Source organism: Camellia sinensis, chromosome 13, assembly GCF_055761805.1.
Source record: "Camellia sinensis isolate YWXY chromosome 13, ASM5576180v1, whole genome shotgun sequence".
NCBI classification, from domain to species: Eukaryota; Viridiplantae; Streptophyta; class Magnoliopsida; order Ericales; family Theaceae; genus Camellia; species Camellia sinensis.
In genome coordinates, this window is record NC_138973.1 from 48174919 (window position 1) to 48202219 (window position 27301).

General features: G+C 37.1%; 2 protein-coding genes and 1 long non-coding RNA gene across 8 annotated transcripts in view; 2 read left to right on the forward strand and 1 right to left on the reverse strand.

Moving 5' to 3' along the window:
* LOC114279888 (pleckstrin homology (PH) domain-containing protein) overlaps positions 1-16192 on the forward strand; it is a 151017-nt gene extending 134825 nt beyond the window's left edge. For all 6 annotated transcript variants that reach the window (XM_028222172.2, XM_082903825.1, XM_082903823.1 and 3 more), the window contains 9 exons: positions 3363-3489; positions 4430-4651; positions 4734-5093; positions 13183-13341; positions 13461-13745; positions 13819-14034; positions 14132-14184; positions 14855-14963; positions 15331-16192. In XM_028222172.2, the coding sequence (XP_028077973.2) occupies positions 3363-3489; positions 4430-4651; positions 4734-5093; positions 13183-13341; positions 13461-13745; positions 13819-14034; positions 14132-14184; positions 14855-14963; positions 15331-15678 (1879 nt within the window). In that variant the 3' untranslated portion in view covers positions 15679-16192. The remainder of the gene's footprint in view (positions 1-3362; positions 3490-4429; positions 4652-4733; positions 5094-13182; positions 13342-13460; positions 13746-13818; positions 14035-14131; positions 14185-14854; positions 14964-15330) is intronic.
* Positions 8483-9844, reverse strand: LOC145806526 (uncharacterized). The gene is made up of 2 exons (XR_014349844.1): positions 9727-9844; positions 8483-8582 (listed from the first exon to the last, which is right to left on the reverse strand). It is a non-coding gene; the product is annotated as an uncharacterized LOC145806526 (long non-coding RNA).
* A 91-nt stretch (positions 16193-16283) lies between the features above and the next one.
* On the forward strand, positions 16284-25612 carry LOC114279889 (uncharacterized). Its single transcript, XM_028222173.2, has 8 exons — positions 16284-18897; positions 18977-19057; positions 19143-19217; positions 20207-20281; positions 20376-20441; positions 22543-23151; positions 23808-23879; positions 25261-25612. Exons 1-8 carry the CDS (start codon positions 18784-18786, stop codon positions 25492-25494), a joined length of 1326 nt encoding a protein of 441 aa, XP_028077974.2. The 5' UTR covers positions 16284-18783; the 3' UTR covers positions 25495-25612.
* The last annotated feature ends 1689 nt before the right edge of the window (positions 25613-27301 follow it).

Here is a 27301-nt window from a genome sequence, read left to right on the forward strand (position 1 = left end):
GACACCTGCTTAGGCTCCAGCTCCTGTAATAGTGTCTTGGCAATTGCTTTCTTTAATTGCATTTATTAGTTGACCTTGGTATTGCAACCAAATACCAAAAGATTTTTAGAGTGCCTGTTTACACTACTTCAAGAAAGGGAGATTTTTGTTAGAAATGGTGACCATCTGAGACTTACACATATTGTTGAAGGACTTTGTTGACTTTTTTTTTTTTTCCCTACCCTTGAAGAAAACTCTCTCTCTCTCTCTGTGCTTTTTTCCCTTCTCTTGTTTGTTTGAGAGAGACGGGGGTGTTCTTTCTATGGACCCACCCACTTATGTATCTTGTTAATTTGTCAACCACCATCTCACCTAAAAGTTTAACTGCTAGAGGGAGAGGTAACTTTATTGTATCCTCAACATAAAGAAAAGGGGCGGAAGAGAAATGGAAGTAGGTGGTCACCATGGTGATTATTTGTTTCCACTATAGTGACGGCCATTATATACGTGCTTCCTAATTGAGCTAATTTTAGGGTTAAACTAAGAAAACGATAATCTAAATGGGAGGAAAACGTGGAGAGAGAAAACCATTGACAATTTTCTCTCTTCATTGTTTTCTCTCATCCTCTTTTAGGTCCCACCATCTTGTCCTACGACGCCCACCAGCCTTCTTAGCTTGGTATTGCCCTCTCAAACAATGAAGAGAGAAAATAAACTAGAAATATTTAAGAATCGAATGGATAAAGAAGGTACTTGGGACTTAGAAAGTGATGCTAACACTATGTGGAACTCGATGGCCAATTGTATGAGGAGAATCTCAAGGGAAGTGCTTGGAGAATCGAAAGGAACGGGACCCAGTTCTAAGGAAATTTGGTGGTGGAGGGAAGAGGTTCAAGCGGTAGTTAAGGCAAAAAAGAGTGCTTTAAAAAGTGGCAAAAGGATAGAACTGAGGAAATCCTTAAGAGCTATAGATTAGCTAATAAGGAGGTCAAGAAAGTAGTGAGAGAGACCAAGTTGAAAGTATATGATGACCTATACACTAGACTAGATAGTAAGGAGGGAGAGAAGAGGGTATACAAACTTGCTAAGATACGAGAGAGGAAAATAAGAGATTTTAATCAAGTAAAGTGCATCAAGAGTGAGGATTCTAAGGTATTGGTGAAGGATGATGAGATTAAGAAAAGATGGAAGAATTATTTTGAGAAACTATTAAATGAGGAATATGGAGGTACGACAATAAGGGAAGAAATAGCCAGTAATACGATAAACCAAGACTATAGGTTCTATCGCAGGATTAGGAACTTTGAAATGGAAATTGCACTTAAGAAGATGAAATCAAATAAGGCTTTAGGACCCGATAATATCCCTATTGAAGCTTGGAAGTGTTTGGGTAAAAAGGGAGTTGGTTGGTTGACTAGGTTGTTTAGCAAAATTTTGTTGACTAGGAACATGCCAGATGAGTGGAAGAAGAGTATTTTAGTGCCAATCTATAAGAATAAAGGTGATGTCCAGAATTGTAACAGCTATAGAGGAATCAAGCTAATGTGTCATATAATAAAAGTGTAGGAGAGGGTGATGGAACGCCGATTGCGAGATATAACAGAGGTGTCAGAGAATCAATTTGGGTTTATGCCTGGTAGGTCAACAATGGAAGCGATCTATCTTTTGAGGAGAGTAATAGAAAAGTATAAAGAAAAGAAAAGAGACATTCATATGGTGTTTATCGACCTTGAGAAAGCATACGGCAGAGTGCCCCGGGATATAATATGGTGGGTGCTAGAGAAGAAAGGGGTGACAAAAAGTTACATTGACGTGATTAGGGACATGTATGAAAGGGTGGTGACCACCATTAGATCGCCAGCTGGAGAAACAAATGAATTTCCTATCACTGTAGGGTTACACCAAGGATCTACCTTAAGTCCTTATCTTTTTGCTTTAGTTATGGACGAGTTGACGATAAATATTCAAGATGACGTGCCATGGTGCATGCTTTTTGCAGACGATATTGTGCTAGTGGATGAGACTAGAGAAGGAGTTAACACAAAGTTAGAGATTTGGAGAAAAGCTCTTGAATCTAAAGGATTTCGGATGAGCAGAACTAAGACAGAATACATGGAGTGTAAATTTAGTAACAGTAACAATGAAAGCAGAGGAGAAGTGAAGATTGAGAACCAAGAATTGCCTAAGAGTAAACATTTTCGTTATCTAGGGTCGATTATCACAACAACGGGAGAGATTGATGCAGATGTGGCCCATAGGATTAAGGCGGGATGGTGTAATACGCCACTAGATTAAAAGGTAAGTTTTATAAAACGGCTATTAGACCAGCTATGTTGTATGGGACGGAGTGTTGGGCAACTAAGAAACAACATGTAGATAAGATGAGTGTGGCTGAGATGAGGATGCTAAGGTGGATGTGTGGTAAGACTAAACAAGACAGGATTAGGAATGAGTGTATTCGGGAATGGGTAGGAGTAGCACCGATAGAAGATAAGTTGAGAGAGAATCGTTTGAGATGGTTTGGTCATATTCAACGGAGACCAACAGAGACAGTAGTGAAGAGATGCGATACTGTAATGGTAGATGGAAGTGTTAGGGGACGGGGTAGGCCTAGATTAACGTTGACTAGCGTTTTAAATAGAGATATGAATCTACTTAATTTGACTAATGAAATGGACTTTGATAGGGCCGCATGGAGAAGAAGGATTCATATAGCCGACCCCATTTGATGGAACTTAAGGCTTGGTTTGGTTTGGTTTGGTTTATTGTTTTCTCTCATCTAGGCTATCATTTTCTTAGTTTAAACCCCAAAATTAACTCAATTAGAGAGGACATGATATAATAGGATAGTTTGAATAGCACAAGCATCAAGCAATGCCATTCTTGTCGCCCTTTAAAAGTCTGATACATTTTTACTAAAATTTTAATACGAAACTATAATTGTGAATAATGTGCATTTATCATTAGTTTATCATGCATCTTTTTGTTTATTATGTATTATGTAAGTCAATTAAAGACGGTCCCCCTCAAGAAATTGTCCTATTTTTTATTTCTTTTGGTAGTTTGGGGGGGGGGGGGGGGTGGTGGGGGTGTTTGCCTTTGGCAAGCTCCATGTTCCTAATGCTATTTCCGTGCAATACGTGGACCAGGTGGGCTTCATTTTCATCCTCACAACATATATTTTGGCTTTACAGTTAATAATTTCAGGGCAATGCCCATGCACACTTAGTTGGAAATCCTTTAAATAATGTTATAACCTTGATATGCAAAAGTTTTCTACAGAAGACAATCATATATTTTCCTTAGATGTCATACCCACTACCATTAGTTGCATAGTTTGGGATTCGCAAGTGAAAGATTGTCATTGTTACTTGTCTTTTCAGCCTAATAGATGTTTCAGAAGTGAGGCTAAAGGTGTCTTTGGAGACAGCACCAGCTCAAAGACCACATGGGGTTCTAGGTGTGTGGAGCCCTGTATTGTCAGCTGTTGGAAATGCATTCAAAATTCAGGTCAGATTACCTATTTTCCTTGATAACCAGAACTGTTTTATTTTGCATGTCAGAAATTCTCTGACTATTTATAATGGAAGTTATGTAGTCTCCACCCAGGTCCAACACTTTACTGGTCTTATATAAGTCTAATTTTTTTTGGGGTGAATAATAAGTCTAATTTTTTAATACACATATAGAGGCAATTTCTTGAATTAGTTGAAATTTACAATTTTAATTTTTCCAATCTGGATTAGAGAATGCCAAACATGATATGCATTTAGAAGGGAATCATACCCGTATCTGATATTGATACTCGTTGAATACTCATAGATACATATCCGATATTTTTTAACTGTATCTAATACAATATTATTTTTGAGAAGTATCGGATACTTTTAAGACACTACAGGTCACATATCTGAACTATTATGAAATTGAGATTGTAATAATTTTTGCATAGTATTAGAGTATAATTGTTAAAATAAATACAAGAATAATTTTTTAATACTTTTCTTACTTCTTCCCAAAGAAGAAAATAGTGAAATTAAAGTAGTACCTTATCATTTTTGAATTTATTGAATTAACGTATCCTTAATGTGTAGTGTATGTGTCCCATATCCATATCCATATTTTTCATAAGGATAAATATAAATATATAAGATGATACTATAATCAAGTTTCAACAATTAAATAAGCAAGTGAACTTGCATGCGATATTTTTGCATATAACACTTTTAAATGTGTCTGCTGCTTAATTATTATTTTTTATGGCTGTTCTTTCAGTCTTTTTCATGAAGTATACTTTCTCTCAGACATGTTTTAGTTCCTGCCAATATGATATCTATAACATTGATTCAGGGGAATTAGCTTGTAGAAGATGAAGGCATGTTATAAAAAATTCATGCATAATTGATGTAACACCTCTGTTTATTTTAACACTCTGATTTTGCTAATTTAGGTGCATCTAAGGAGAGTGATGCACAGAGACAGATTTATGCGGAAAAGCTCTGTCATTCCTGCTATTGGAAACCGTATATGGAGAGATCTAATTCATAATCCTTTACACTTAATTTTTTCAATAGATGTACTTGGTATGACAAGCTCAACATTAGCTTCTCTTAGTAAAGGTTTTGCTGAACTCTCAACAGATGGCCAGTTTCTGCAACTTCGTTCAAAACAGGTGACAATATATTGGTATTTATTTAGTCAAATACGTCAATAATACAATTCAAATCTGATGACAAATTGAAACTTGGCATCAGGTATGGTCAAGAAGAATAACTGGGGTTGGTGATGGAATCATGCAAGGAACAGAAGCTCTTGCACAAGGAGTTGCTTTTGGAGTATCTGGAGTAGTGACGAAGCCAATGGAAAGTGCTAGACAAAATGGGCTTATTGGGCTTGCTCATGGGCTGGGACGAGCATTCCTGGGAATAATTGTACAACCAGTGAGTGGTGCATTAGATTTCTTCTCATTGACTGTTGATGGCATTGGGGCAAGTTGTTCCCGGTGCATAGAGGTTCTCAATAACAAGGCTACCTTAGAAAGGATTAGAAATCCACGGGCTATTCATTCTGATAATATACTTAGAGAATATTGTGAAAGAGAAGCTCTTGGGCAGGTACATTTTCTTTTTTCTTTTCCATAAAATTCATGTGGTATACTGAAAAATATTTAGTATTACATATGGAAGAGGGAAATCTGGTATGAACCTAAAAATGATTTATGTTAAGAACAAAACTGTTTATATGTTTTTCCAGTATTGATGTTTTTGTAGTTGCTAAATGCACCCTGTTGAATGTATGTAACAATAGAGACAAGCCATGGTAAATTCACCCACCATCTAAATAAGATGTCACGTTGCAAAGTTTGGCCTGATTACTCATGCCTTGAAAATGATGACTAAGTGAGGAGCATTTTTTATGGATGAACGTAACTGTAGTGTTACTAGAAAACATTGGCACCCTAGCGAATTACGTTTTGGAACGCACGTTTTGAAACATGGTGCACTTTCGTTCCAAAACGGTAAATTTAGTGATCTAAAGTGATCTCAAAGGTTTGTTTCAATATATTTCCTTAAGGTTTCCTTCGGAAACAAAAATTTAAGGTGAGTGAAATTTTAACTTGACAAAACATAAAAAAATGAGAAATTGTTAGAATTTACCTACACCTACCACCACCTACTACCACACCTACTACACCTACCACCAATTTACCCTCACCTACTCCTCACCTACTACCCAAACCCTCTCCTATATAATGAGCTACTCTGATTTGTAATTTCATATCAATCAATCAATAATACATAAATTCTTACATGGTATCAGAGCAAGGTTAAGAAGCTAATAATTCTGCTTCACCGGCGGGCGGCAGCCTCGCCTTGGCCGCCCGCCGGACCTCTACACCTGCCTTTACTCTCTCTCTGCAAGTTCAACCAACCTCCATGGCTTTTCTAGCTCGAAACTCACCTTGCTCCATTCTCATCAATAAAAACACTAACAGACACATACAACAAGCTCACTCACTGCGACCCTACGCCCAGCCGGGTCGTCGACATCTCCCTCCGCGGCGAGTCCGAAGACCCCATCTTCGAAAAAGCCGGCCGGACAGGGTTCATGACCGGTTCAATCTCCCCTTCCATCTGCGCTCTCGACCGCCTCACCACCCTCATCGTCGCCGACTGAAAAGGCATCACTGGCGAGATTCCGAAGTGCATCACTTCTCTCTCCCATCTCCGGATCCTCAACGACATTGGAAACAAAATCTCCGGCAAACTTCCGGCCGATATCGGTCGACTGAGTCGACTCACTGTTCTCAACGTCGCCGACAATGTCCTCTCCGGTCCAATCCCCACCTCCATCGTCAATCTCCAGAGCCTTATGCAGCCTTCGACCTTACACTTTTGTCCCTCCACCATGCCGAATACAAAGCCCACTCCATGCCACCATTGCCGCAATACCGGAGTTGGTCACGCAATGCAGGCCATCTCTCTACCGGCCCTTCACTTGGTCTGAATACAAGAAATCTGCGTATTCTCTACGCCTCGGAGAGAGTCGTCTCAATCTCTTTAGAATACTGGAAGATGATGAAATTGCCTTTTTCTTATTATTTTTTTTATTATTCTTAAACTTTAAACCCTCTCTTTCCAACCCACCGCCCCACAATTTTTTTTTTTTAATATTTCCACCCACTTGGCCATCACTCACAGATGCACATTGATTTCTCACTTTAAACTGTCTCTTTTCCTTTCTTTTTATTTTACTATTTCAATCTCCTACTTTTTTTGTCTTTCCAATCACGCCAGTGTCTGCCTCCACTCAAGCACACCCCACTTTCTCTTCTTATTTTATTATTTACTATTTCAATCCACTACCTTTTTGTCTATTTTTTTTATTTTTTTATATCCCCTTTATTCGCTCACCGATTCCCACGCCTTCTGATATTTCCACTCTTTCTTTTATTTCCTTTCCCAAACAAAAATAAATAAATAAATAAATACATAAATAAATAAATTAAAAAAAAAAAAAAAAACAACACAGAGGAAGAAGACGAACTTATTTTATTCATGTCGGGGCTCACCCCGATCACCATTTTACACCACAAAAAAAAAAAAAAAAAAAAAACCAAATCAACACAAATCGGCACAGTGGGATTTTTTCTTCTCTACTCTGCTGTAGGTCTCTTCTTCTTGCCTCCGTCCTGGGCAGCCCTTGACGGAGTTGCCTCCGTACTTCCTAGACCACCAAGCAAGTTGCCTCCTGCCTGCTCCTCCACTGCAGCATATGGCGGCCCTCCAAATCGGAACATCACGGTGGCCTTCCGCTTCAGCTCCTTATTTTCTGCTTTCAGCACACTTATCTCTGCTCGCGCATCCTTATACATGCGTTGGAGCAGAGCCAGTTGGGCGTTTAAATGCTGCACCTCATTTGTCCTACTCTGCAGCCGGTTCGACAAATTTGTGACCGCCGTCATGCTTTCCACACATGCCTTCAACGTATACTGATTAGCCTCCACATCTGACTGCACTGCCATTCTTTGCTCTACAGACTGCATCGGAAAGTTCAACGGAGCAAACTCCGGGGCCCTTGGTTGAGGTTCCAGTGCCACCGCACCAGTTCTCTCTCTTGTTGACTCGTTGAGGTCGGGAAAGAGGGTGAGCAGTCCACGGGAAGACGAGGACGAGGCCATTTTCTGGGCAACTGAGTGTTACAGACTCCCTCTCTCAACACAACAAAGAGTTTTTCAGACTCTTTCTCTCAGCACAACGAAGTTTTTTTTTCAGAGGTTTTTCGCAGCTTTTCTCTGCCTCGGCCTCAGCCTCCGTTAAATAGCCGAGGCAGCCACGCGCATCGCGCGCCTCTTGCCACCAGCCGACAAACGGGCACGCAAGCCAAGGCGCCCACGTGCCTCGCCATCATGTCCGGCACACCTTTTGATGACTTGGGCACGCCTTTTGATGGCACGCCTTTTTATGGATTGGGCACGCCTTTTGATGGCACGCCTTTTTGAAAAATTGGGCGCACCTTTTGAGGATGCGATTTTTTACAAGGGTCCGACAAGACTCTGTAAACTGTCCCGACATTGATTCCGGTTAGCTCCTTTATGGGTCCGACAAGACTCTGTAAACTGTCCCGACATAGATTCCGGTTAGTTTCTACATGGGTCCGACAAGACTCTGTAAACTGTCCTGACATTGTCTGCTACAACGGTCCGATATGACCCCATAAACTGTTTTTCTACAACGGTCCGACATGACCCCATAAACTGTCTTCTACAACGGTCCGACATGACCCCATAAACTGTCTTCTACAGCGGTCTGACACCGCCATCCAGTGTCCTCTACACCATTATGACACCACCATACCGTGTCCTCTACAACGTTATGACACCCCCATACAGTGTCCTCTACAACGTTATGACACCCCCATACAGTGTCCTCTACAACGTTATGACACCACCATTCAGTGTCTTCACCAACGGTCTGACACGACCATACAGTGTCTCCTATCCTTTTTCATTTTTATGTATTTTCTTGTTTTGTTCCTCTCTTCAAACTCAAGTTGGTTAGTTTCTATCCTCCTTGAGTTTGCGGGGGGCTGTTAGAATTTACCTACACCTACCACCACCTACTACCACACCTACTACACCTACCACCAATTTACCCTCACCTACTCCTCACCTACTACCCAAACCCTCTCCTATATAATGAGCTACTCTGATTTGTAATTTCATATCAATCAATCAATAATACATAAATTCTCTCTCCTATATAATGAGCTACTCTGATTTGTAATTTCATATCAATCAATCAATAATACATAAATTCTTACAGAAATAATGTTCATAAAAATGTGTTGTGAGAGTAATCAGTATTTATCAAATCTCTTCCTATCTTCAGAAGAAATGAAGTCTTCCACAATGGAATCTTCACACACACCAATTTTTTTCAGGGGAGTCCATCATGGAATCAATTGATGCTAATGACGATTGATCCCACATTAGCCCCAAGTCGTTGGTCTCTAACTAGAAAAGTAAATGTGTTGAATGTCCAACTGTTAAAAAAAAACAAAATCTCTAGACTAAAGGTACCTTAAATTCTCATAGTGTAAATTATACAAGCCTACTCCTATTGTACCACAATTTAGAGCATGTGGCGAACCGTGTTCTCGGTCCACGTACTAGAACAGTCCATGTTCCAGGTTGCAGCCACATTTGTAAGCTAGGTGTATGATTGCAAAAGCAATATTGGGGACACATCAGTTACCAAATTTATCACAAGATTCTAAAGCATACACAAATCAAAGTAAGAACAGTGATCATATTAGTCACAAGTGTAAATATCTCTTCATAATCAACCCCATACTCTTGAGAGAAACACTTTGCCAACTAAGTTGGCCTTGTAACACTTAAAAGAATGATCATAGTGGGTTTTAACATTGTAAGCTCACTAACCACCAATAAGATTTGGAACTTTCTCCCAAGTACTAGTCTTTTCAGGAACACTCAACTTATCGTGCATTGCATTAACCCAATTAAGATCAGTAAATTTCAGTTGGGTTCATTTTCATCATGTTGCCATTCTTACCAACTCTTTATCATTTCTTTTTGATATTTAAATTTTTCCATGGTTGATTCTTTCTCTGCTTGCCATGATCGATGATACGATTTTTAAAGTTTCATAAATCTTTCTTTCCAAAGCTGCCTATACAAGGAGAAAACACCTGAAAATTCTTCCTTCTTTTTTTAGAATTTACCATCACCTACCACCACTACCACCTCACCTACTCCACTAAACCTAACCCACTACACCACTATCACCATCCACTACACACCATCCACTACACCTACATCTATATAAGGAACCATTTGTAATAGACAGAAAAGAACATCAATATATCAATCAATAATACAATTCTCTATTTCTCTTTATACATCATTTTTTTACATGGTATCAGAGCAAGGTTGAGAAGCTAGTAATTCTGTTTCACCGGCGGGCGGCAGCCTCGCCTTGGCCGCCCGCCGGACCTCTACACATACCGTTCAGTTCAGTTCAATTCAATTCCAGTCCGACAAAAAAAAAAAAAAAAAAAATTCAACAATGGCAATGGCGTCCGAGAGCAACAGTCGGAGAAGACGGGTCGTACCTGACCGAATTCCTGCTGAAGAAAGGGTACGAGGTCCACGGCCTGATCCGAAGGTCGTCGAACTTCAACACCCAGCGAATCAACCACATCTACATCGACCCCCACAACTCCCACAAGGCCCTCTTGAAGCTCCACTACGCCGACCTCTCCGACGCCTCCTCTCTCCGCCGCTGGCTCGCCACCATCCTCCCCGACGAGGTCTACAAGCTCGCCGCCCAGTCCCACGTCGCCGTCTCCTTCGAGAACGTCTCACTTCTTCTGGCATCATTTTCGTCTCTCGATGATTTCGGCCGGAAAACGACAGTTGATTTGCTGTCCATCGCCGGATTTCGGCCTTGCTGACTCTGCGTCGTCGACGTTAGGGTTTTTTTGAAGTTGCCGGTGTCTGATCGGAGTGGCAAGAGTTACAACCTTCAAATATTCACCAGCCGGACCACCGATTTTTGAAGGCGAAAATTACCATTTTTGGAGCACTCAAATGAGAACCTTTTTCATCTCCACAGATCTGTGGGATTTGGTTGAAAATAGCTATGAAAATGAGAACCTTTTTCAGCCACTATCTCTCTCTCTCTCTCTCTCTAAACATGGAGCTAGTTCCATATTCAGACCCCAAATCAACCTCAGCTTCTTCAAATTCGGCAGCATAGAAAATATTATATAAATAAATACATATAATATATCTACTAAACACAACTCTGTGCCATACCGAGCATACTTCGCACTTCATCATTTCCACACGTCTATCTCATCTTTTGAGGCCAATAGGTAGACTTCTACATAACCCACGTGCCTACCTTTAGGCAGTAGCAAGCTGTACCAACTATATATAAATATAGTAAAACAAAACCAGCCCACAGAATTGAAAACCACTCTTATTTGAATTTTTCCTTTTTTTATTTTTTTTCTTTTCTTTTGCCTTTTCCCACATGCCATGTCTCTCAACCTTTTGCAAAGTTATTATTTTATATTTTTTTTTCTTCTTCTTATCCTCATATTTATCCTTTTCGTTTTTCATATATATATATATATATATTTAATCACAAAAAAAAAAAAAAAAACAACAAAAAACAACAAAAAACAAACAATATATATATATATATTTCACAAAACCTTTTATTCATGTCGGGGCTCCCCCGATCACCATTTTACACCAAAAAAAAAAAACACACAAACCAACAAACAAAAAAAAAAAAAACAAAACACCCACACCCACAGTGGGATTTTTCTTCTCTACTCTGCTGCAGGTCTCTTCTTCTTGCCTCCGTCCTGGACGGCCCTTGCCGTTGTTGCCTCCGTGTTTCCCACTCCACTGGGCATGATCACTACTCCCTGCTCCTCCCCTGCAGCATATGGCGGACCTCCAAATCGGAACATCACGGTGGCCTTCCGCTTCAGCTCCTTGTTTTCAGCCCTTAGCACGCTTATCTCTGCTCGCGCATCCTTATACATGCGTTGGAGCAGAGCCAGCTGGGAGTTTAACTGCTGCACCTCATTTGCCCTACTCTGCAGCCGGTTCGACAAGTTTGTCACCGCAGTCATGGTTTCCACACATGACTTCAATGTATACTGATTGGCTTCCACATCCGACTGCACTGCCATTCTTTGCTCCACAGACCGCATCGGAAAGTTCAACGGAGCAAACTCCGGGGCGCTTGGTTGAGGTTCCAGTGCCACCGCACCAGTTTTCTCTCTTGTTGACTCGTTGAGGTCTGGAAAGAGAGTGAGCAGACTCCGGGAAGACGAGGCCATTTTCTGGGCAACAGAGTGTTACAGAATATCTCTTGCAACAGAGTGTTACAGACTCTCTCTCTCAGCACAACGAAGAATTTTTCAGAGGATTTCGCAGGTTTTTTTGCCTCTGCCTCGGCCTCAGGCTCCGTCTTGGTTAAATAGCCGAGGCAGCCACACGCATCGCGCGCCTCTTGACGCCCGATAAACTGGCACGCCTTTTCATGGCACATCTTTTGATAACGTGGGCGCGTCTTTTGAGGGCGCGACTTTTGAGGGCTCACTATATATATCCATATATATATATATTTGGGCAGCCTATATACACCATCATGCAGTGTATTTTTTTGGGGTCCGACAAGACTCTGTAAACTGTCCCGACATAGATTCCGGTTAGTTTCTACAAGGGTCCGACAAGACTCTGTACACTGTCCCGACATAGATTCCGGTTAGTTTCTACAAGGGTCCGACAAGACTCTGTAAACTGTCCCGACATTGATTCCGGTTAGTTTCTACAAGGGTCCAGCAAGACTCCGTAAACTGTCACAACAACTGTCACAACATTGTCTGCTACAACGGTCCGACATGACCCCATAAACTGTCTTCTACATCGGTCTGACACCACCATACAGTGTCCTCTACCACGTTATGACACCCCCATACAGTGTCATCTACACCGTTATGACACCACCATACAGTGTCTTCACCAACGGTCTGACACGACCATACAGTGTCTCCTATCATTTTTTTTTTTTTGTATTTTCTTGTTTTGTTCCTCTCTTCAAACTCAAGTTGGTTAGTTTCTATCCTCCTTGAGTTTGCGGGGGGCTGTTAGAATTTACCATCACCTACCACCACTACCACCTCACCTACTCCACTAAACCTAACCCACTACACCACTATCACCATCCACTACACACCATCCACTACACCTACATCTATATAAGGAACCATTTGTAATAGACAGAAAAGAACATCAATATATCAATCAATAATACAATTCTCTATTTCTCTTTATACATCATTTTTTTACACCTTAACATAAAAATATTCTTCTAGGAATATCTTCCCGTTCGCTTTCAGGAATTCTATCAAGCAGATGAAACTTTTAGACTGAGAACTTCATGAAATCTGATTGTACAGAAATCGGAGATAATGTTTTATTTTCTTTTTTGGTCAATCATTACATGTGCATCTGTTACTTGGGATCTTAGTTGAGTTCGTAGAAATTCGGTATATTAAAAAAATTTATATATCAGTTTCTTTTATCCCTCATACCTTGGAGATCAGTTGATATGGGGGTTGTCTGTTCTAATCTTTCTTTATTTTGGTTTCCAGATGATACTTTGCCTTGCTGAAGCAAGTCGGCATTTCGGATGCACTGAAATATTCAAAGAGCCTTCAAAATTTGCTTGGACTGATTATTATGAAGACCATTTCATTGTCCCTTACCAAAGGATTGTTTTAGTCACTAATAAACGAGTCATGCTGCTACAGGTTGGCCCATGGAACTTAGCTCTATGTACTTTCTACTCTTTTTTAACTCTTAATTTACTAGTTATGATAAACATCTGATCACTGTCTATTGACTCTGTTGTCTTTTTCTGCATGGGAAGTGCCTGGCCCCTGACAAGATGGATAAAAAGCCTTGCAAGATCATGTGGGATGTGCCCTGGGAACAGCTTCTGACTGTGGAGTTGGCAAAAGCAGGCTGCGCTGTACCTTCTCACTTGATCCTCCATCTCAAAACTTTTAGGAGATCAGAAGTATTTGTTCAAGTCATAAAATGCAGTGTGGAAGAAGAATTAGAGGGACAAGAACCACAGGCTGTTAGGATCTGTTCTACAGTGTGTAAGATGTGGAAAGCATACCAGTCCCACACGAAAAGCTTAACATTGAAGGTCAACATTGTACATGGATTCAGTTTTGTTATAAAGTAGCATAAGTGATTCACATAAGATTCTCCATGTACAGGTTCCTTCAAGCCAGAGGTATGTGTGCTTTGCTTGGAGTCAAGATGATAAGAGGGACCCACGTAGCCAGAACAAAGCCATGATCAAGTCAAGAAAACTCTCATCATCAAGTTCGTTATCTGAAGACAGGAGATTTGTTAAACATACTATCAACTTTTTAAAGGTTTGGAGCAGTGAACAAGAATTAAAAGGTCGATGCACATTATGCCGAAAGAAGGTGATTGGTGTTAGCCTTGCTTTAGGCATTCTCATCTCTACTTTTAGGTTGCCTGGAAGTTTCAGTCCCTGGTTTAATATGCTTCCATTCTTTTCAGGTTTGGAAAGATGATCAAATCTGTAGCATTTGGCGACCAGTCTGTCCCGATGGGTAATCACTGGTCCTTTTTCTTTCTATATTCTGTTTTTCCTTTTACCAGTGACTTGTGTTATTGCACTTACAAGCCTGCTGTCATTGGTCCTTTGAAGCTAGTCATGAAAGTTTTCAACTCTCTGTTGATCCTAACAGTCATATGTTAGGTTTATTAGACTTGATGTCATTGTTTGCTAACTATTAGATGCTAGGATGTGTGCAAACTCTTTGTTACCTGTTGAACTTGATAAATTATTGACACAAGATTTAAGTTCCCTTCAAAATCTTTTATTTTACAAGACACATTGTGGAACTTTTGATTCAGCAGAGATTTAATTTACCCCTAACATATTTAGCATTCTAAATTAGATTCAGATATTGTCTTTTCCATTGTGGTTTTAATAGAAACGATGAAACTAATTTCTTATATTCAGTTAGCTGTTTGATGTAGATTTTTTTTTTTTTTTGAAGTAGAGGATTTTACTTTTCTTTTTTTTTTTTTTTTTTGTGCTTCTAGAATTTTGAAATAGGATTGCTGTAGTTGAGGTGATGAACTTTCTTTATATTTTTGAGGCAGGGCTCTGAATTTTTCTCCACATTTATTTGAATGCAGTATTTTAAACTTTAAAAGCTATTAATTTTCGTAGGAACCATTAATGGAATCTGAACATAGGATTTCAATTTTCAGGTATGTCTCAGTTGGGGATATAGCTCGTGTAGGCATCCATCCTCCAAATGTTGCTGCTGTGTATCATAACAGCGACAAACAGTTTGCACTTCCAGTGGGTTATGACCTGGTAAGAAGCAATTCAGAAAGTTAACATAATTGTACTAGCATAGTTTGTCTTTCAGAGTTTATAGTCTTTGGGCACTTATCTGAACATGGCACCTGTTTCAACGTTCTAAGTGGAACTAAAAATATTCAACTTGGTAATGTGTTTAGACACTGGTGCTGTTTGTATTTTCTGTTGCTGCGCCCACTGTAGTCTACAATTTGTTGCATTTTATTATCATGATCTAAGCACCAAACGGGAGAGCGAGCGAGAGCAAGGGCTTCCTTTGTGAAACTACTTTGCTATAAGTGGCGATGTTCTCTATTAAATTTCAACTTTCCACATTTGCTAGTGTAGAAGAATTTAGAATAATGTCGAGTGTGCTTTACAGGTATGGAGGAATTGCCCAGATGACTACGCAACTCCTGTATCGATATGGCACCCACGTGCTCCGGAGGGTTTTGTTTCTCCCGGCTGTGTTGTGGTACCCAATTATACAGAGCCTGAATCCGATTCTGTATACTGTGTTGCAGAATCACTTGCTGAGGAGACAGTCTTTGAAGATCAAAAGATTTGGTCAGCACCAGATTCGTATCCGTGGGCGTGTCATATTTATCAGGTGAAAAGTGACGCTCTTCACTTTGTTGGATTGAGACGACCTAGAGAAGAATCCGATTGGAGGCCAATGAGGGTTCACGATGATCAACATCCTCGACTGCAAGCATCAGAAGCTCAATGATTTGTGTGTTTGAATTTGGCAAGCACATTTGCATTTTGGGAAATGGTTTTGCTTCTTAGAATCATCAAGGATGCGAATTTCTAGTAAGTTTGTGGGTATAGCTCTCATTTAGCCATTACCTGACAACTTTAGGGAGATTCCGACCTCAACAAAAATGAACGATAACCAGCTTGTGTTTTATGATTGTGCTGGGAAAAACCTTAATTCTTGTGTGTAATGTCGACCCTGTAAATGGTTGTAGAAAGCTTTATAACAGAAAAAACAAGTTCATAAACTATGGGCTGTGTAAAGTTTTTCTTTTTAACGATGGCCTCCCGGTATAATCTGGTACTGTTGGACATGAGAGTAGGCTAGAAGACAATCTTATGATTCTAAAGTTTTGAGCAATTTGTTTGCCTATAGATCGGATGGACACTGTTCTGGGTTTTGGGACAGTGGACTCCAGCTCAGAAGAGTCTTTAGACTTGTATTATGAACAAACAGAATTTGAAAGTATAGATGATGATTGTATCTACATGAAAATGTGGTGAAAGTTATTTGGTTTTGAAATTGGAAATTTCATTGAAATTTTGCCTTTACCTCACCAACATGTTCATCTTTTTCAGGCTTATTGGTTTTGTGATGTAAGAGTATGGGGTGAAAACAGATTTTGCCCAAACCGAAGTGCTTGCCAATTTTAATGTTAAATACTGCCCTGGTTCTGTTATGTTATACTTTGGCCAAGGTGTTCCTGAGAAAATAAATAAATAAAGGTTCTATCTACCTCATGCAAAAATCAATCAATAATAACAAATTTTAATAAATAAAAGAAAAGGAAAGAAAGAAAGAAAAGGTGACAAGTTGAGATGAAAAAAAAGCATTTATATATGTATTTTAAAAATCTTAAATGCAGTTTCTTGCACAAGCTCGAACTGAGAGTGAGAGGCAGGAGATGGGGGGTTTGGCTAGAAGTAGAAGTTTAAGCAGAAATTGAGTTTGTCCGGTGTAATTTTCATAAATTAAAATATAATAATTAGAAATTAAAAGCACTTCTCTATTTATTTTATTTTTTTCTTGATAAAACTCTATCTACTGTTTAATAATTAATAATCAATTACTTTAGCTTTTTAATATGAAATATACTAAGAAGTTCTAATTGAGCACCTCTAATTCACCTCTAGCAATGTAGAATGAGTCTCACTCCTCATCTTTGCTTTCTCTATCTCTTTCTATTATCTCTTTTCTACCTAATTAGAAGTCAAAATAGTGGTTATATATTAGAGATCAGAAATGATAGAGACCCTTTTTTTTTTTTTTGACCCTCACAACCCCTACAAACACATGTCAGTGAGTGATAAGAGGAAAAAAAAATAAAAAATAAAAAATAAAAAGCAAAAAGTTTGTCAATCTCAATACATTAGGGGTGGTGGAGGTCAAGGAAAAATGAGGTCTCAACCTTTTTTCATTAGAGATATAGCATCACTCTTTTAATATTTTATACAAGAAGAAATTATAATAAATATTCTGTTAAAGTCTCAAAACCATCCACTTGTCAACAAATGTCTCACGCCCTAAAACTGGAGAAGTTATTAGTTGGTCTTGAGTATCGCCACGTGGTGCCCTAATACTGTTGTAATTGGTGGAAGAGATGAGGCTTACGAATTTGTATTGGGTGATTAAAGAATATAAGGAGACATGAAAGTTTATGAAAGTTTGTGATCGATGAGGAGTGCCGCCACATAGAGCCCAGAAGCACCGAATAATTTTGAGGGTTGCTATTGGCACCTATTTAATTTCTTTGTATCCTTTATTTCTTTGAACCCCACCTTAAACCCTAAATTTTAATAAAATTTATTTGAATACTCCACTTAATAACAATTTTACCTATATTCATAATATCATCACACTCAAGTGCACACCCATCAAATTTTGTACACACTCTCTTCTTCATCTCTCAATAAATGACGAACGATTGAGAGACGATTAAGAATAACAAATGATTGAAAGACGAATCGACTGTCCCTCTTCTCTTTCTCTCATAAACAATGGTCTCTTTCTCCTTGTCATCGTGAACAATGGTATCTTAGTCAGAAATCTCGTCGAAAATCTCTTTGACTTTCTTCTTCTCTCAGGTAACTTCTAACTCCCCATCACATATTATTCCTTTTATTTATTTCGGGGTTAGAGGGAAAAACCCTATAAAAAAATAGAAATAGAGGAAAATTTCTAAAAAAATGGAACTGTTCGGTATTCTAGTGCTGAACAAAATATTTATGTTCAGCACTGTATTACAGAACTAAATATTTCTATTCAACATTGTATTATTGAACAAAACCTTAACAGTCGGCAAACTAATACCAAATCGAAAACAATCCAAAATCGTAAATGCAAGATAGAGAGACTTATCATTGCAACGCCAACCTCATCAATGTTGTTGTCATCGTCCTCCATTACTCTATAAGTATCAACGAATGGTGAAAACGATCACAAATATAGAAACTCGAAGTTTGTAATTGAATTGTTTGCAATGTTAACTAATTTGGAACACTAACACATTTGAAACCACCGAACAAAATATTACTTGTTTAGATAGTTTCAAATGTTTTTCATTAAAGATAAATACGTGGGTTTAGAATGGTGCTGAAGAAGAATATGATTAGGGTTTAAATTTGTAAGAAATATGTATAGATGGGAATAAAGGTGGGTGTACAATATTATAAAATATTATTTTAATTATTTTCATTTGATGGATAAATGTTTCATTAAAAGTTATCTTTTAATATAATTTTACTTTAGAGTATAATTATAATTAAAAAAAAGAAAAGAAAAAAAAGATGAGAATTAAGAATCCAAAGCAATTAGGTATTAGGTAACCGCTAAATAGAAGCTTTCATAATTTTTCTTAAAACTGTCGGCCCAAACGCGTACTGTACTTATTACAGAACTGCCATTACCCGCCATTTCAACTAGCTTTATTCAACTACCATATCTATACACATTTATATCTATATATATATCTATCTTATCCTCAACGACGATTTAGATCGCTGTCCTCTCTCTCTCTCTATATATATATATATATAACGCACTATTCGCTTCACACACTCTCTCTGAATTTGTCTCTGAATGGACGGTCTGATTAAGGGCTTGATCGATGTGGCACTGGGTCACAACGACGACAGAGACGAAGAAAGAAACTCTGAGTCTCGCGAAGATCGGTCCAGATCCACTTGGGCAGAGGTTAGCTTCGGCTTCAATATGTTGATGTTATTATATAGGTTGTGAATGTGGTGATGATTCTGTGATATATAATGCGCAGGTAGTGTCTGGGGAGCAGGATAACGACGAACCGAGCGGTGATCGTAGACATGGTCACGATCATAATCAGTGGAATAAAGAGGTTTGGTTTGCTTGGTGTGGTGAAATTGAGAATTGTGATGAAATTTTGAACGAAATTGTAATGAAATGTAGATGTGATTGTGCAGGAGCAGGAACAGAGTTATGGCAGGAATGAGGAGTGGGAATCTGGTGGATCGCGGCCTTCAATGCGACCTCATAAGGTTATTTTTCTCCGATCTCTCTCTCAGTAACTTGATTTCATTTTTTATTTTTTATTTTTATTTTTATTTTTTGGTACTTAGGGTTTATCACTTTCTTGGACGTGTAGATTAGTGAATTAGTGACTTAAGTTGGGATTAAGTGATTTATATTAGTGTTCGGATATTTAATATTGTGAAGAATTGGTTAGTTTTTATTTTTTAGCTTTTATCTTGAATTTAAGTGAATAAGATAACAGGTCATTGATCTCATCCCTTGTTTGTGAGAGTTAAAAAGTGAGGATTACATGGTTATTTGTGTTAAGGAACAAATGGAGGTGAGTAAATGGGTTTCTGGGATGACCCATGTGTGTCAAATGTCAATTACACGTCTTGCATCAAAATTGAAAGTGAGAAAGATGATTTTTCTTGATAAGACGATGGCTTGGTTGTTTGGGGAAAAAAAAAATAAATAAATAAAAATGAAAAGCCCTGCAAGATGGCCAGTGAAGTAGATGCTAAATGTGAAACCATATCAAAGTAACAGATATTTTGCTGCGTTCTAGATAATTGCGAACATTAGTGGCAACTTTCTTACACTTTAGTTGCAAAAATGGTCAGTTGAATGATCATTGTAAAGAAATAATTTAGCAAAGAATACTGTCATTTGGATTTTAAATGTGGTGCTTTGATTACTGTCATTTAGTTTTGAGGCCCTGGAATCATAAACAGGACCTCTGGTTCTACAGTCATAATTAAGTGCTCCTTTTATCTTCTATTTCATTTAACTTTCCCCGTAACCTTAGTCTGTGCTATATCAAAATACTTTTTCTTTTGTACCCATTGATAGGTTTGCACACATTCACAAAACATAGACATATGATTTGCAGTTTGAAATTTTATATTCAACAATTTAACCATCACTGTATAAATTGTTTATATTCTCTTTCTACTATATGATTTCTCTTTGGTCTTCCAAAACCGTGAGTTTCTTAGCAATGTCTTAAATGCAGGCTGTTCAGGAAGGATATGAAAGGAATGAAGATAGTGGGCAGGCAGATTATAAACAAGGCCGTTGGAACAGAAAGGTAAAAAGACTTAATTTTGATACTTTTGTCTTTTATAATATTAGTGAAAGTTGCACATAAAGTTGGATCTTAATTTTAGTGGAACATGTAACAGGATGAAGAGGAGAACAATGATGGTTGGCAAACTGTCTGCAAAAAGCCTCCAAAGCGACCCCATGAGGTTTATTTTATATCATTCATGAAACTCACATGAAAGAGAATTTTGGATGTTGAATTTACTTGCATATGAATGGAACCATATTTCCTTAACATTTAGAATTTGAAAACAACATAGAATTTTGTCACTTTTTAATTTGTATAGATGTGAGTAATGAATATTGAAATGCTAGAGTGATAAATTTTTAATCAAAATTTTTGCTTACTTGATATAGAGTGATGACCTGTCCTCCAATTATTGATGGTCCTAGGACTGGTGCTTGGCCAGATAACTATGGGGATTTTTGTAAAGCCAAGTCTAGGAATCCTTAGGTTAGACTTGGAGTATAACTTGTTTAGCTCATAGCAATGCACTCTAATTGATGTAGTTATGCATTAACTATTGGTCCTTGCCCTTTGCTTTCACCTTGAGCCACACTGCTTTCTTCTGACAAAACAAGTGCTGATATTGTAGTAGCAGAAGATTTTATAAAGATTTCTACAAATCCTAGCAAGAAACACCTTTTCAGTTGATTTATACCTCATTAAATGCAACCTTGATTATGCACCACATATGGTGTAACTCATTGGTTTGCCAACACCGGATTTCCCATATAGTGTCCCCCTTTCAGTGTATACTCGATTGTTGATCCCCATAAATGTGAGTTTAATTCTCTACAAAAAATTTCTAATATTTTTGTTGATTTTTTTTCTGTCATGGTTTTGGGGTAGAATAAGGATTATGCTATTGTTTTACAAATAGCTTTCAGACTTCTAAAAGATTATTCAAAAATCAGGAGGAAGCCAATGAAAGCAATCTTGATTTAAAAGTGTAATCTTTTGAAGTTTGAAGTTAAGGAAAGTGCAGTAACAAAAAAGAAGACGAAGGTATCGGTAAAATACTTGTATTGGATAAGGAGGATGGAGATGAATAAGATGGAAATGGCTTTAGATCGTTTATAATGAAGAAAATTAATCAACCTCCTTTGAGAAAGAGCTACTTATTTAAAAAGCAATAGCATTGTATGAGCTTGTCTATCGATTTTTTAGATGGCTTTTTAAAGGTTGTCACACAAATCATTAAAGATGAACTTAAACCAACCAATCAGTCATATAACAAATGGAAGTAAGTATAAAGGTATGTGGTCAGGGGTTAGTATTTTATATTTGCATTAAATTCAAGCGTAACTTATTCTTCTTCTAGATTCTTTGTGAACTTGCCAGCTTGCTTGGACATAGTAAGTGAAGTTGAGTTATACTTGAACACAAATAAATAAAGTTTGCATGCGAAGTGTTTTTTTCACTGTCAAATTGTTGCCATCCAAGTATTTTTGCTCTCCATAATTGCATGATCATTTATCCAACAGAGGAATATATATAGAGAGAGAGAGAGAGAGTTCTTTTGTTAACAAAATATATAAAAAAGCCCAATTAGTACACATTAATGTGTGTTTGGGAGAGGAAAGATTGGGTACATACCTAACTTTTGGCTTAGTGCACAAAGTGGTTGTCCCATGACTTAAACCCATAACCTCAAGGTTATTAGGCCGAGATTTTACTATTGAACCAATGGTCACCCCTGGAGAGAGTTCTTTCATTATTAGAGTTAAATTTCGTGAACCCTTGTTAGGTATCCAATATCAACTGCTTATGTCATAATCAAGAAAAATTAGGGTTGGATTGCTAGTCGGGTATTTTCACAGTTTTTACATAACTTTTTTTAGAAAATTCAGCAACTGAATTTAGGAAAACCCACACGACACCAGTAGGAAATCTCAGTGAGGGCAGCAGTAAGGTTCTTCTATTGAGACCTAGGTGTCGCGGATTCGAAACACAGAAAGTGCATGCAAGTTCAGGGCTACATACACTAACCCTCCCTAGACCGTGCAATGGCAAGAGCCTTGTGCACTATACAAGGCACCAATATCTAAACTGGTGCCATATATGGTAGTTCATATCAAATGGGCAAAACTTTTTATTCATGTTGGCCCCCAAAGATGAAATCTTGGTTCCATGCCTGAGTATATCTATAAGTTTCATGATAATCATGAGGTTAAAGGAATTTATGTTGATCAATGTTTTTTTTTTAATTTTCATGCAATACTTCGCCAACAACAAATTAACAGGTACAGATCACTCACTGGCATGAATACAAGCGCCCCCCTAGTGAGCAAGAATACTCTGATCACGTTGAACATAGTGTCAACCTGGAGCCTTCGGAGGAAGAGCTTTCTGACCTTGTAAAAGCTTGTGACAAGCTTTGGGAACTTGATTTAAACCGTTTAGTACCTGGAAAGGACTATCAGATTGATTGTGGTGAAGGGAAGAAGGTTTACCAAAAGGACGACATGGCACAAGGAAGTCTATTCTCTTGGCTGAGTGAAAACGTATTTAGGAGGCCTACTTTTTCTCGTTTCTGTTCACTTCTAGATAATTACAATCCACATGAAGGCTATAAAGAAGTTGTCACATCTCAAGAGATGCAAGAGCAAGAAGCATTCATAGAAGAGATCTGTAGAACTGCACCAATCAAATATCTTCACCAGTATCTGTCATCCAAGGACATTGTGTCCGAGAATTATCAAGATTTTAAAAGAATCATGACTAGCCTTTGGTTTAATCTTTATGGCCGAGGTGGTACATCTAGTTGTTCTTCTGCTTTTGAACACGTTTTTGTTGGGGAAATCAAGAACCGCGGGGAGCAAGAAGTTTCAGGCTTCCATAACTGGATTCAGGTGCATACCTCAGTATTGTTTTGCTTTCTAGACAACAACCTCGTTCATTATCAAACATCAATTAAGGATTATAAGCAACTGCACTCATGAATCATTATGACCGTGATTATTTAAATCCCCTTTTTTAACACATGCAGATCGGGTGGTGTTTCAAGTACTGTAGAATCTTTTTAAAAATGAGATCCTATTACAGGCAAAGAAGGGAAAGATTTGAACATCTCAAAATGCTGTGCTCACAATTGATGATGACCCTCGAAACAAAACAATTTAAAATAAAATAAAATTTATATTTCAATGAAACATGCTCTGGATACACCAAAATCATTTTAGCTTCCTCAGTATTGATTTTTCACTTTTCGCACTGGCTTTCAAATGCACAATAGATTTTGTTTCTTCATGGTTGGTTAAATTCCATTTCAATGGGTTAATTAATTAGCTCACTATTTTCTTTTAATGTTGACTCAAACCCATGTTATTTAATTATCATGTTGAGATACATTTGAGTACATTACTTTATGATAACCTTGCACAGGTCATCTCTCTTACTATCTTACTATATCTGTCTCCTGTGTTTGTGTCTCATTTTATATATCTTTTTTTGTTTTCCTAATCTTTTTGTTGGTGTGAGCATCTAACTTCATTTTGTCCTCCTGCAGTTTTATTTGGAAGAAGCAAAAGGGAGGGTTGACTATCAAGGTTATATTTTCCCCCGAAGACGTGGAGAGATTGTAAGTGATTTCATTCTCACTTATGATTCTTCTGTTTTCTGAAAAAATGAAGAGTGAATTTGGAATCTTACACCAACTGCTCTAAACCCAATATGTAGAATTTTATTTTCTTTTCTTTTCCGTGTTTTGTCTGCAGTGATAGGGGGCATTACATCATATTCATTGCTATATAATTTCAATTCTTGAGAAATTGCATTATGAATATCCTTTTAACATTGGGAATGTGCTCCATTGTTTGGCTGCATGAGTTCACTATATGCCATTCTATTTGGGCCCAATTGGAATAGAGAATTTTCGTGTCATTATAATATGCAATTTTATGAATATTGCTTAGTGGTTATAACTATGAAAAATCTATATGATTAGTTTATAAAGAAAAGAGTGTAAAGCTTATGGAACTTGTCCAGGCCATATATAAAAACCGATGGATGTACAAGAGCCCCAGTTACGTTCATGTGCTGTTGTGCAGTAGATGAAGTATTATGTTTAAGAAATTCATGTAGCTTGATTGTCTATAAGTTCCAGGACACTAGTGTTTTATGCCAACCCAAGTAGTAAATGTAAAAAGTTGCATCATTTATAATGGACTTGGGGGCCCTCTTACAGCAAGTGAACTTGATTATACATATTACATCTTCAATGAATACTATAATTCATGTTCATAGGGGAATTAGTTTGGATTTACGCCCGGTAGATCAATTATGGATGCAATATATTTACTAAGAAGATTAATAGAAAAGTACAAAGAGAAAATGAGAGATCTACATATAGTTTCTGTGGACTTGGAAAATGCTTATGATATGGTGCCTAGATATATAATATAGTGAGGTGTTAGAGAAACCAAGTGTGACCAAAAGGTCTATGGTGTGATATAAGACATGTATGATAGAGGTCTGGCTATAATTAAATCACACAGGAGAAACTAGTGAATTTTCAATTACTGTAGAATTGCATCAAGGGTCAGCTTTGAGTCTTCACCTATTTTCCTTAATTATGACTGAATTAACTAAACACACTTAGGATAATGTCCCATGGTGTATATTGTTCCCGAATGATATTGTTCTAGTAGATGAAAAAGGAATTAAATTAATACTAAGTTAGAAATCTGGAGATAACCACTCAAGTAAAAGTAAGTTTAAAATTAGAAATAAAACTGAATATTTGGAATGCGACTTTAGAAACAGTATTCACCCAAAAAAATCTTTAGAAACAGTAGAAGTGGAAATTGGTTAGTTTGTTAACTTGATTTTCCCCACCTTACTTGGACAATGTATTAATGCCTCATGTATGCCTTACGTTAGCTTAAAGATAGGACTGTTTTCCCTGAGTCAATTGTATCTATCCATGTTGTTAAGTTTTTGTTACTTGTGTCAACCTGCAGCCTGACTCCGAGACTCAGTTGCTTACGATTCAGTTTGAATGGAATGGTGTTCTCAAATCTGTCTCCAGCACTTTGATCGGAGTGAGCCCAGAGTTTGAAATTGCCCTCTACACTCTGTGTTTCTACATGGGCAGGGAGGACAATCATGTTCAGTTGGGTCCATACTCTGTTAATGTCAAGTGCTATCGTTTAGGAAACAAAATCGGGTCTGCATTTCCAATCGCAGAGTGCTGATTCAAAGTAAGGTTACTTAGAATGTTTGACAAATGTTTTTTATTTAAGTCAATGGTGTTCAGATTTTACTTCACTGATTTGATCTTATAAAATATATGCAGATAAACCTTTCTACTTCCATAGTTTTTATGAGTCTTTTAACAGTTATCATGCATCTTTTGGAGTTCAACAGAATATATGGGTATCTTAATTGGTGTATTTCTTTCCTCAAGTTAGCCATCTGGCTTACGGACACCATAAAAAATAGGGCAAATTACATATACACCCCTCCAGGTTTGGTTAAATTACAGATACCCCCCTGAGGTTTCGGAAATTACATCCCGCCCCCTGAGGTTTGTATTTTTATAACAATTTACCCCCTGAGGTTTATATTTCATAACAAATTACCCCCTAATTTCTTATGCAAATATAGCATTCAGGGGGGAATTCGTAATTTCTCAAACCTCAGGGGGGTATCTGTAATTTTGTCAAACCTGGAGGGGTGTATATGTAATTTGCCCTAAAAAAGAAAATAAAGTAGAAAGAGACGTGAAAAGGATGTGAGAGAGATGCTTCAAGTAGGGTTTGCTGTATTGTTGTAAATATCATGGGGCATTTCCCTAAATAAGTTAAAATAATAAATCAATTCCCAAACTAAGCCTAGTTTTGAAAGAATTCCCAAAATAAATTAACTCGCTGTTTACAATCGCGATTTCAACATATTTGCACCTATCTCGCGTGAAAGTTGGTAAATCTTAAATTCGTTGTTACAAAAAGCGCTTTTGATTAAGAAATCGCGGTTATAAAATGCGGTTTTAATTAATTTTTTTTTCTTCTGAACTCGCTGTTCTGAATCACGATTTTATCCAAAAAAAATTTTCTTCTGAATTCGCTGTTCCTAACCACGATTTTATGAAAAAAAAAATTTCTTCTGAACTCGCTGTTTCGAATAACGCTTTTAGACCAAAAACTTTTTCTGCTGAAATCGTGGTTGTGAACCACGATTTCAATACTGATTTGCCAACCACGCTTGGACCAACTGATGCCTGATGTAAAGTAAACACAGTTGGTCTAATAAAGTTATTTCATAAATAATAAAAAAATTCTAACAAATAAATTTTTAAAAATAAAAATAAAAATAAAATTCTAAAAATTTAAGCTACCTTAGTGTTAGGGATAAAATTTATTTTTTTTATTTTGCTAAAATAAAAATAAATAAATTTTAAGAATTAAACCCTAAATCCTAAAATAAAAAAAATAAAATTTATCCGTAAACACTAAGGTAGCATTTGGTAACGTTTACGTTTTTTGTTTATATTTATGAAAATTTTATAAACTAGTTTTTATTTATTTTTAGAAAAACATAAATTACAAACGAGTTTGGTTTGAACAAAATGTTTAAAAATTTTTATAAAATAATTATTGAAAGAAAATAATTATTTGAAAATTTTATCCCTAAACAATTATTTATCCCTAAACAAATAATTGAAAGAAAATTTTATAAAATAATTATTGTTTAAAATTTTTTTATAAAATTTAATTGAAAAAAATAATTATTTGAAAAAAAAAATTAAATGGGAAAAAAAATATTTGAAAAAAAAATTTAATAGAAAAAAATAATTAATTGAAAAAAAATTATTTGGTCTTAATTTCAAATAATTGAAAAAAATAAGACCAAATAATTGAAATTAAGACCAAATAATTTTTTTCAATTAATTTTTGTTTCTATTAGTTTTTTTTTCAATTAAATTTTTTTGAAATATTTTTTTTCCCAATTAAATTTTTTTTCAAATAATTATTTTTTCAATATTTTAGGCTTGAACAAACA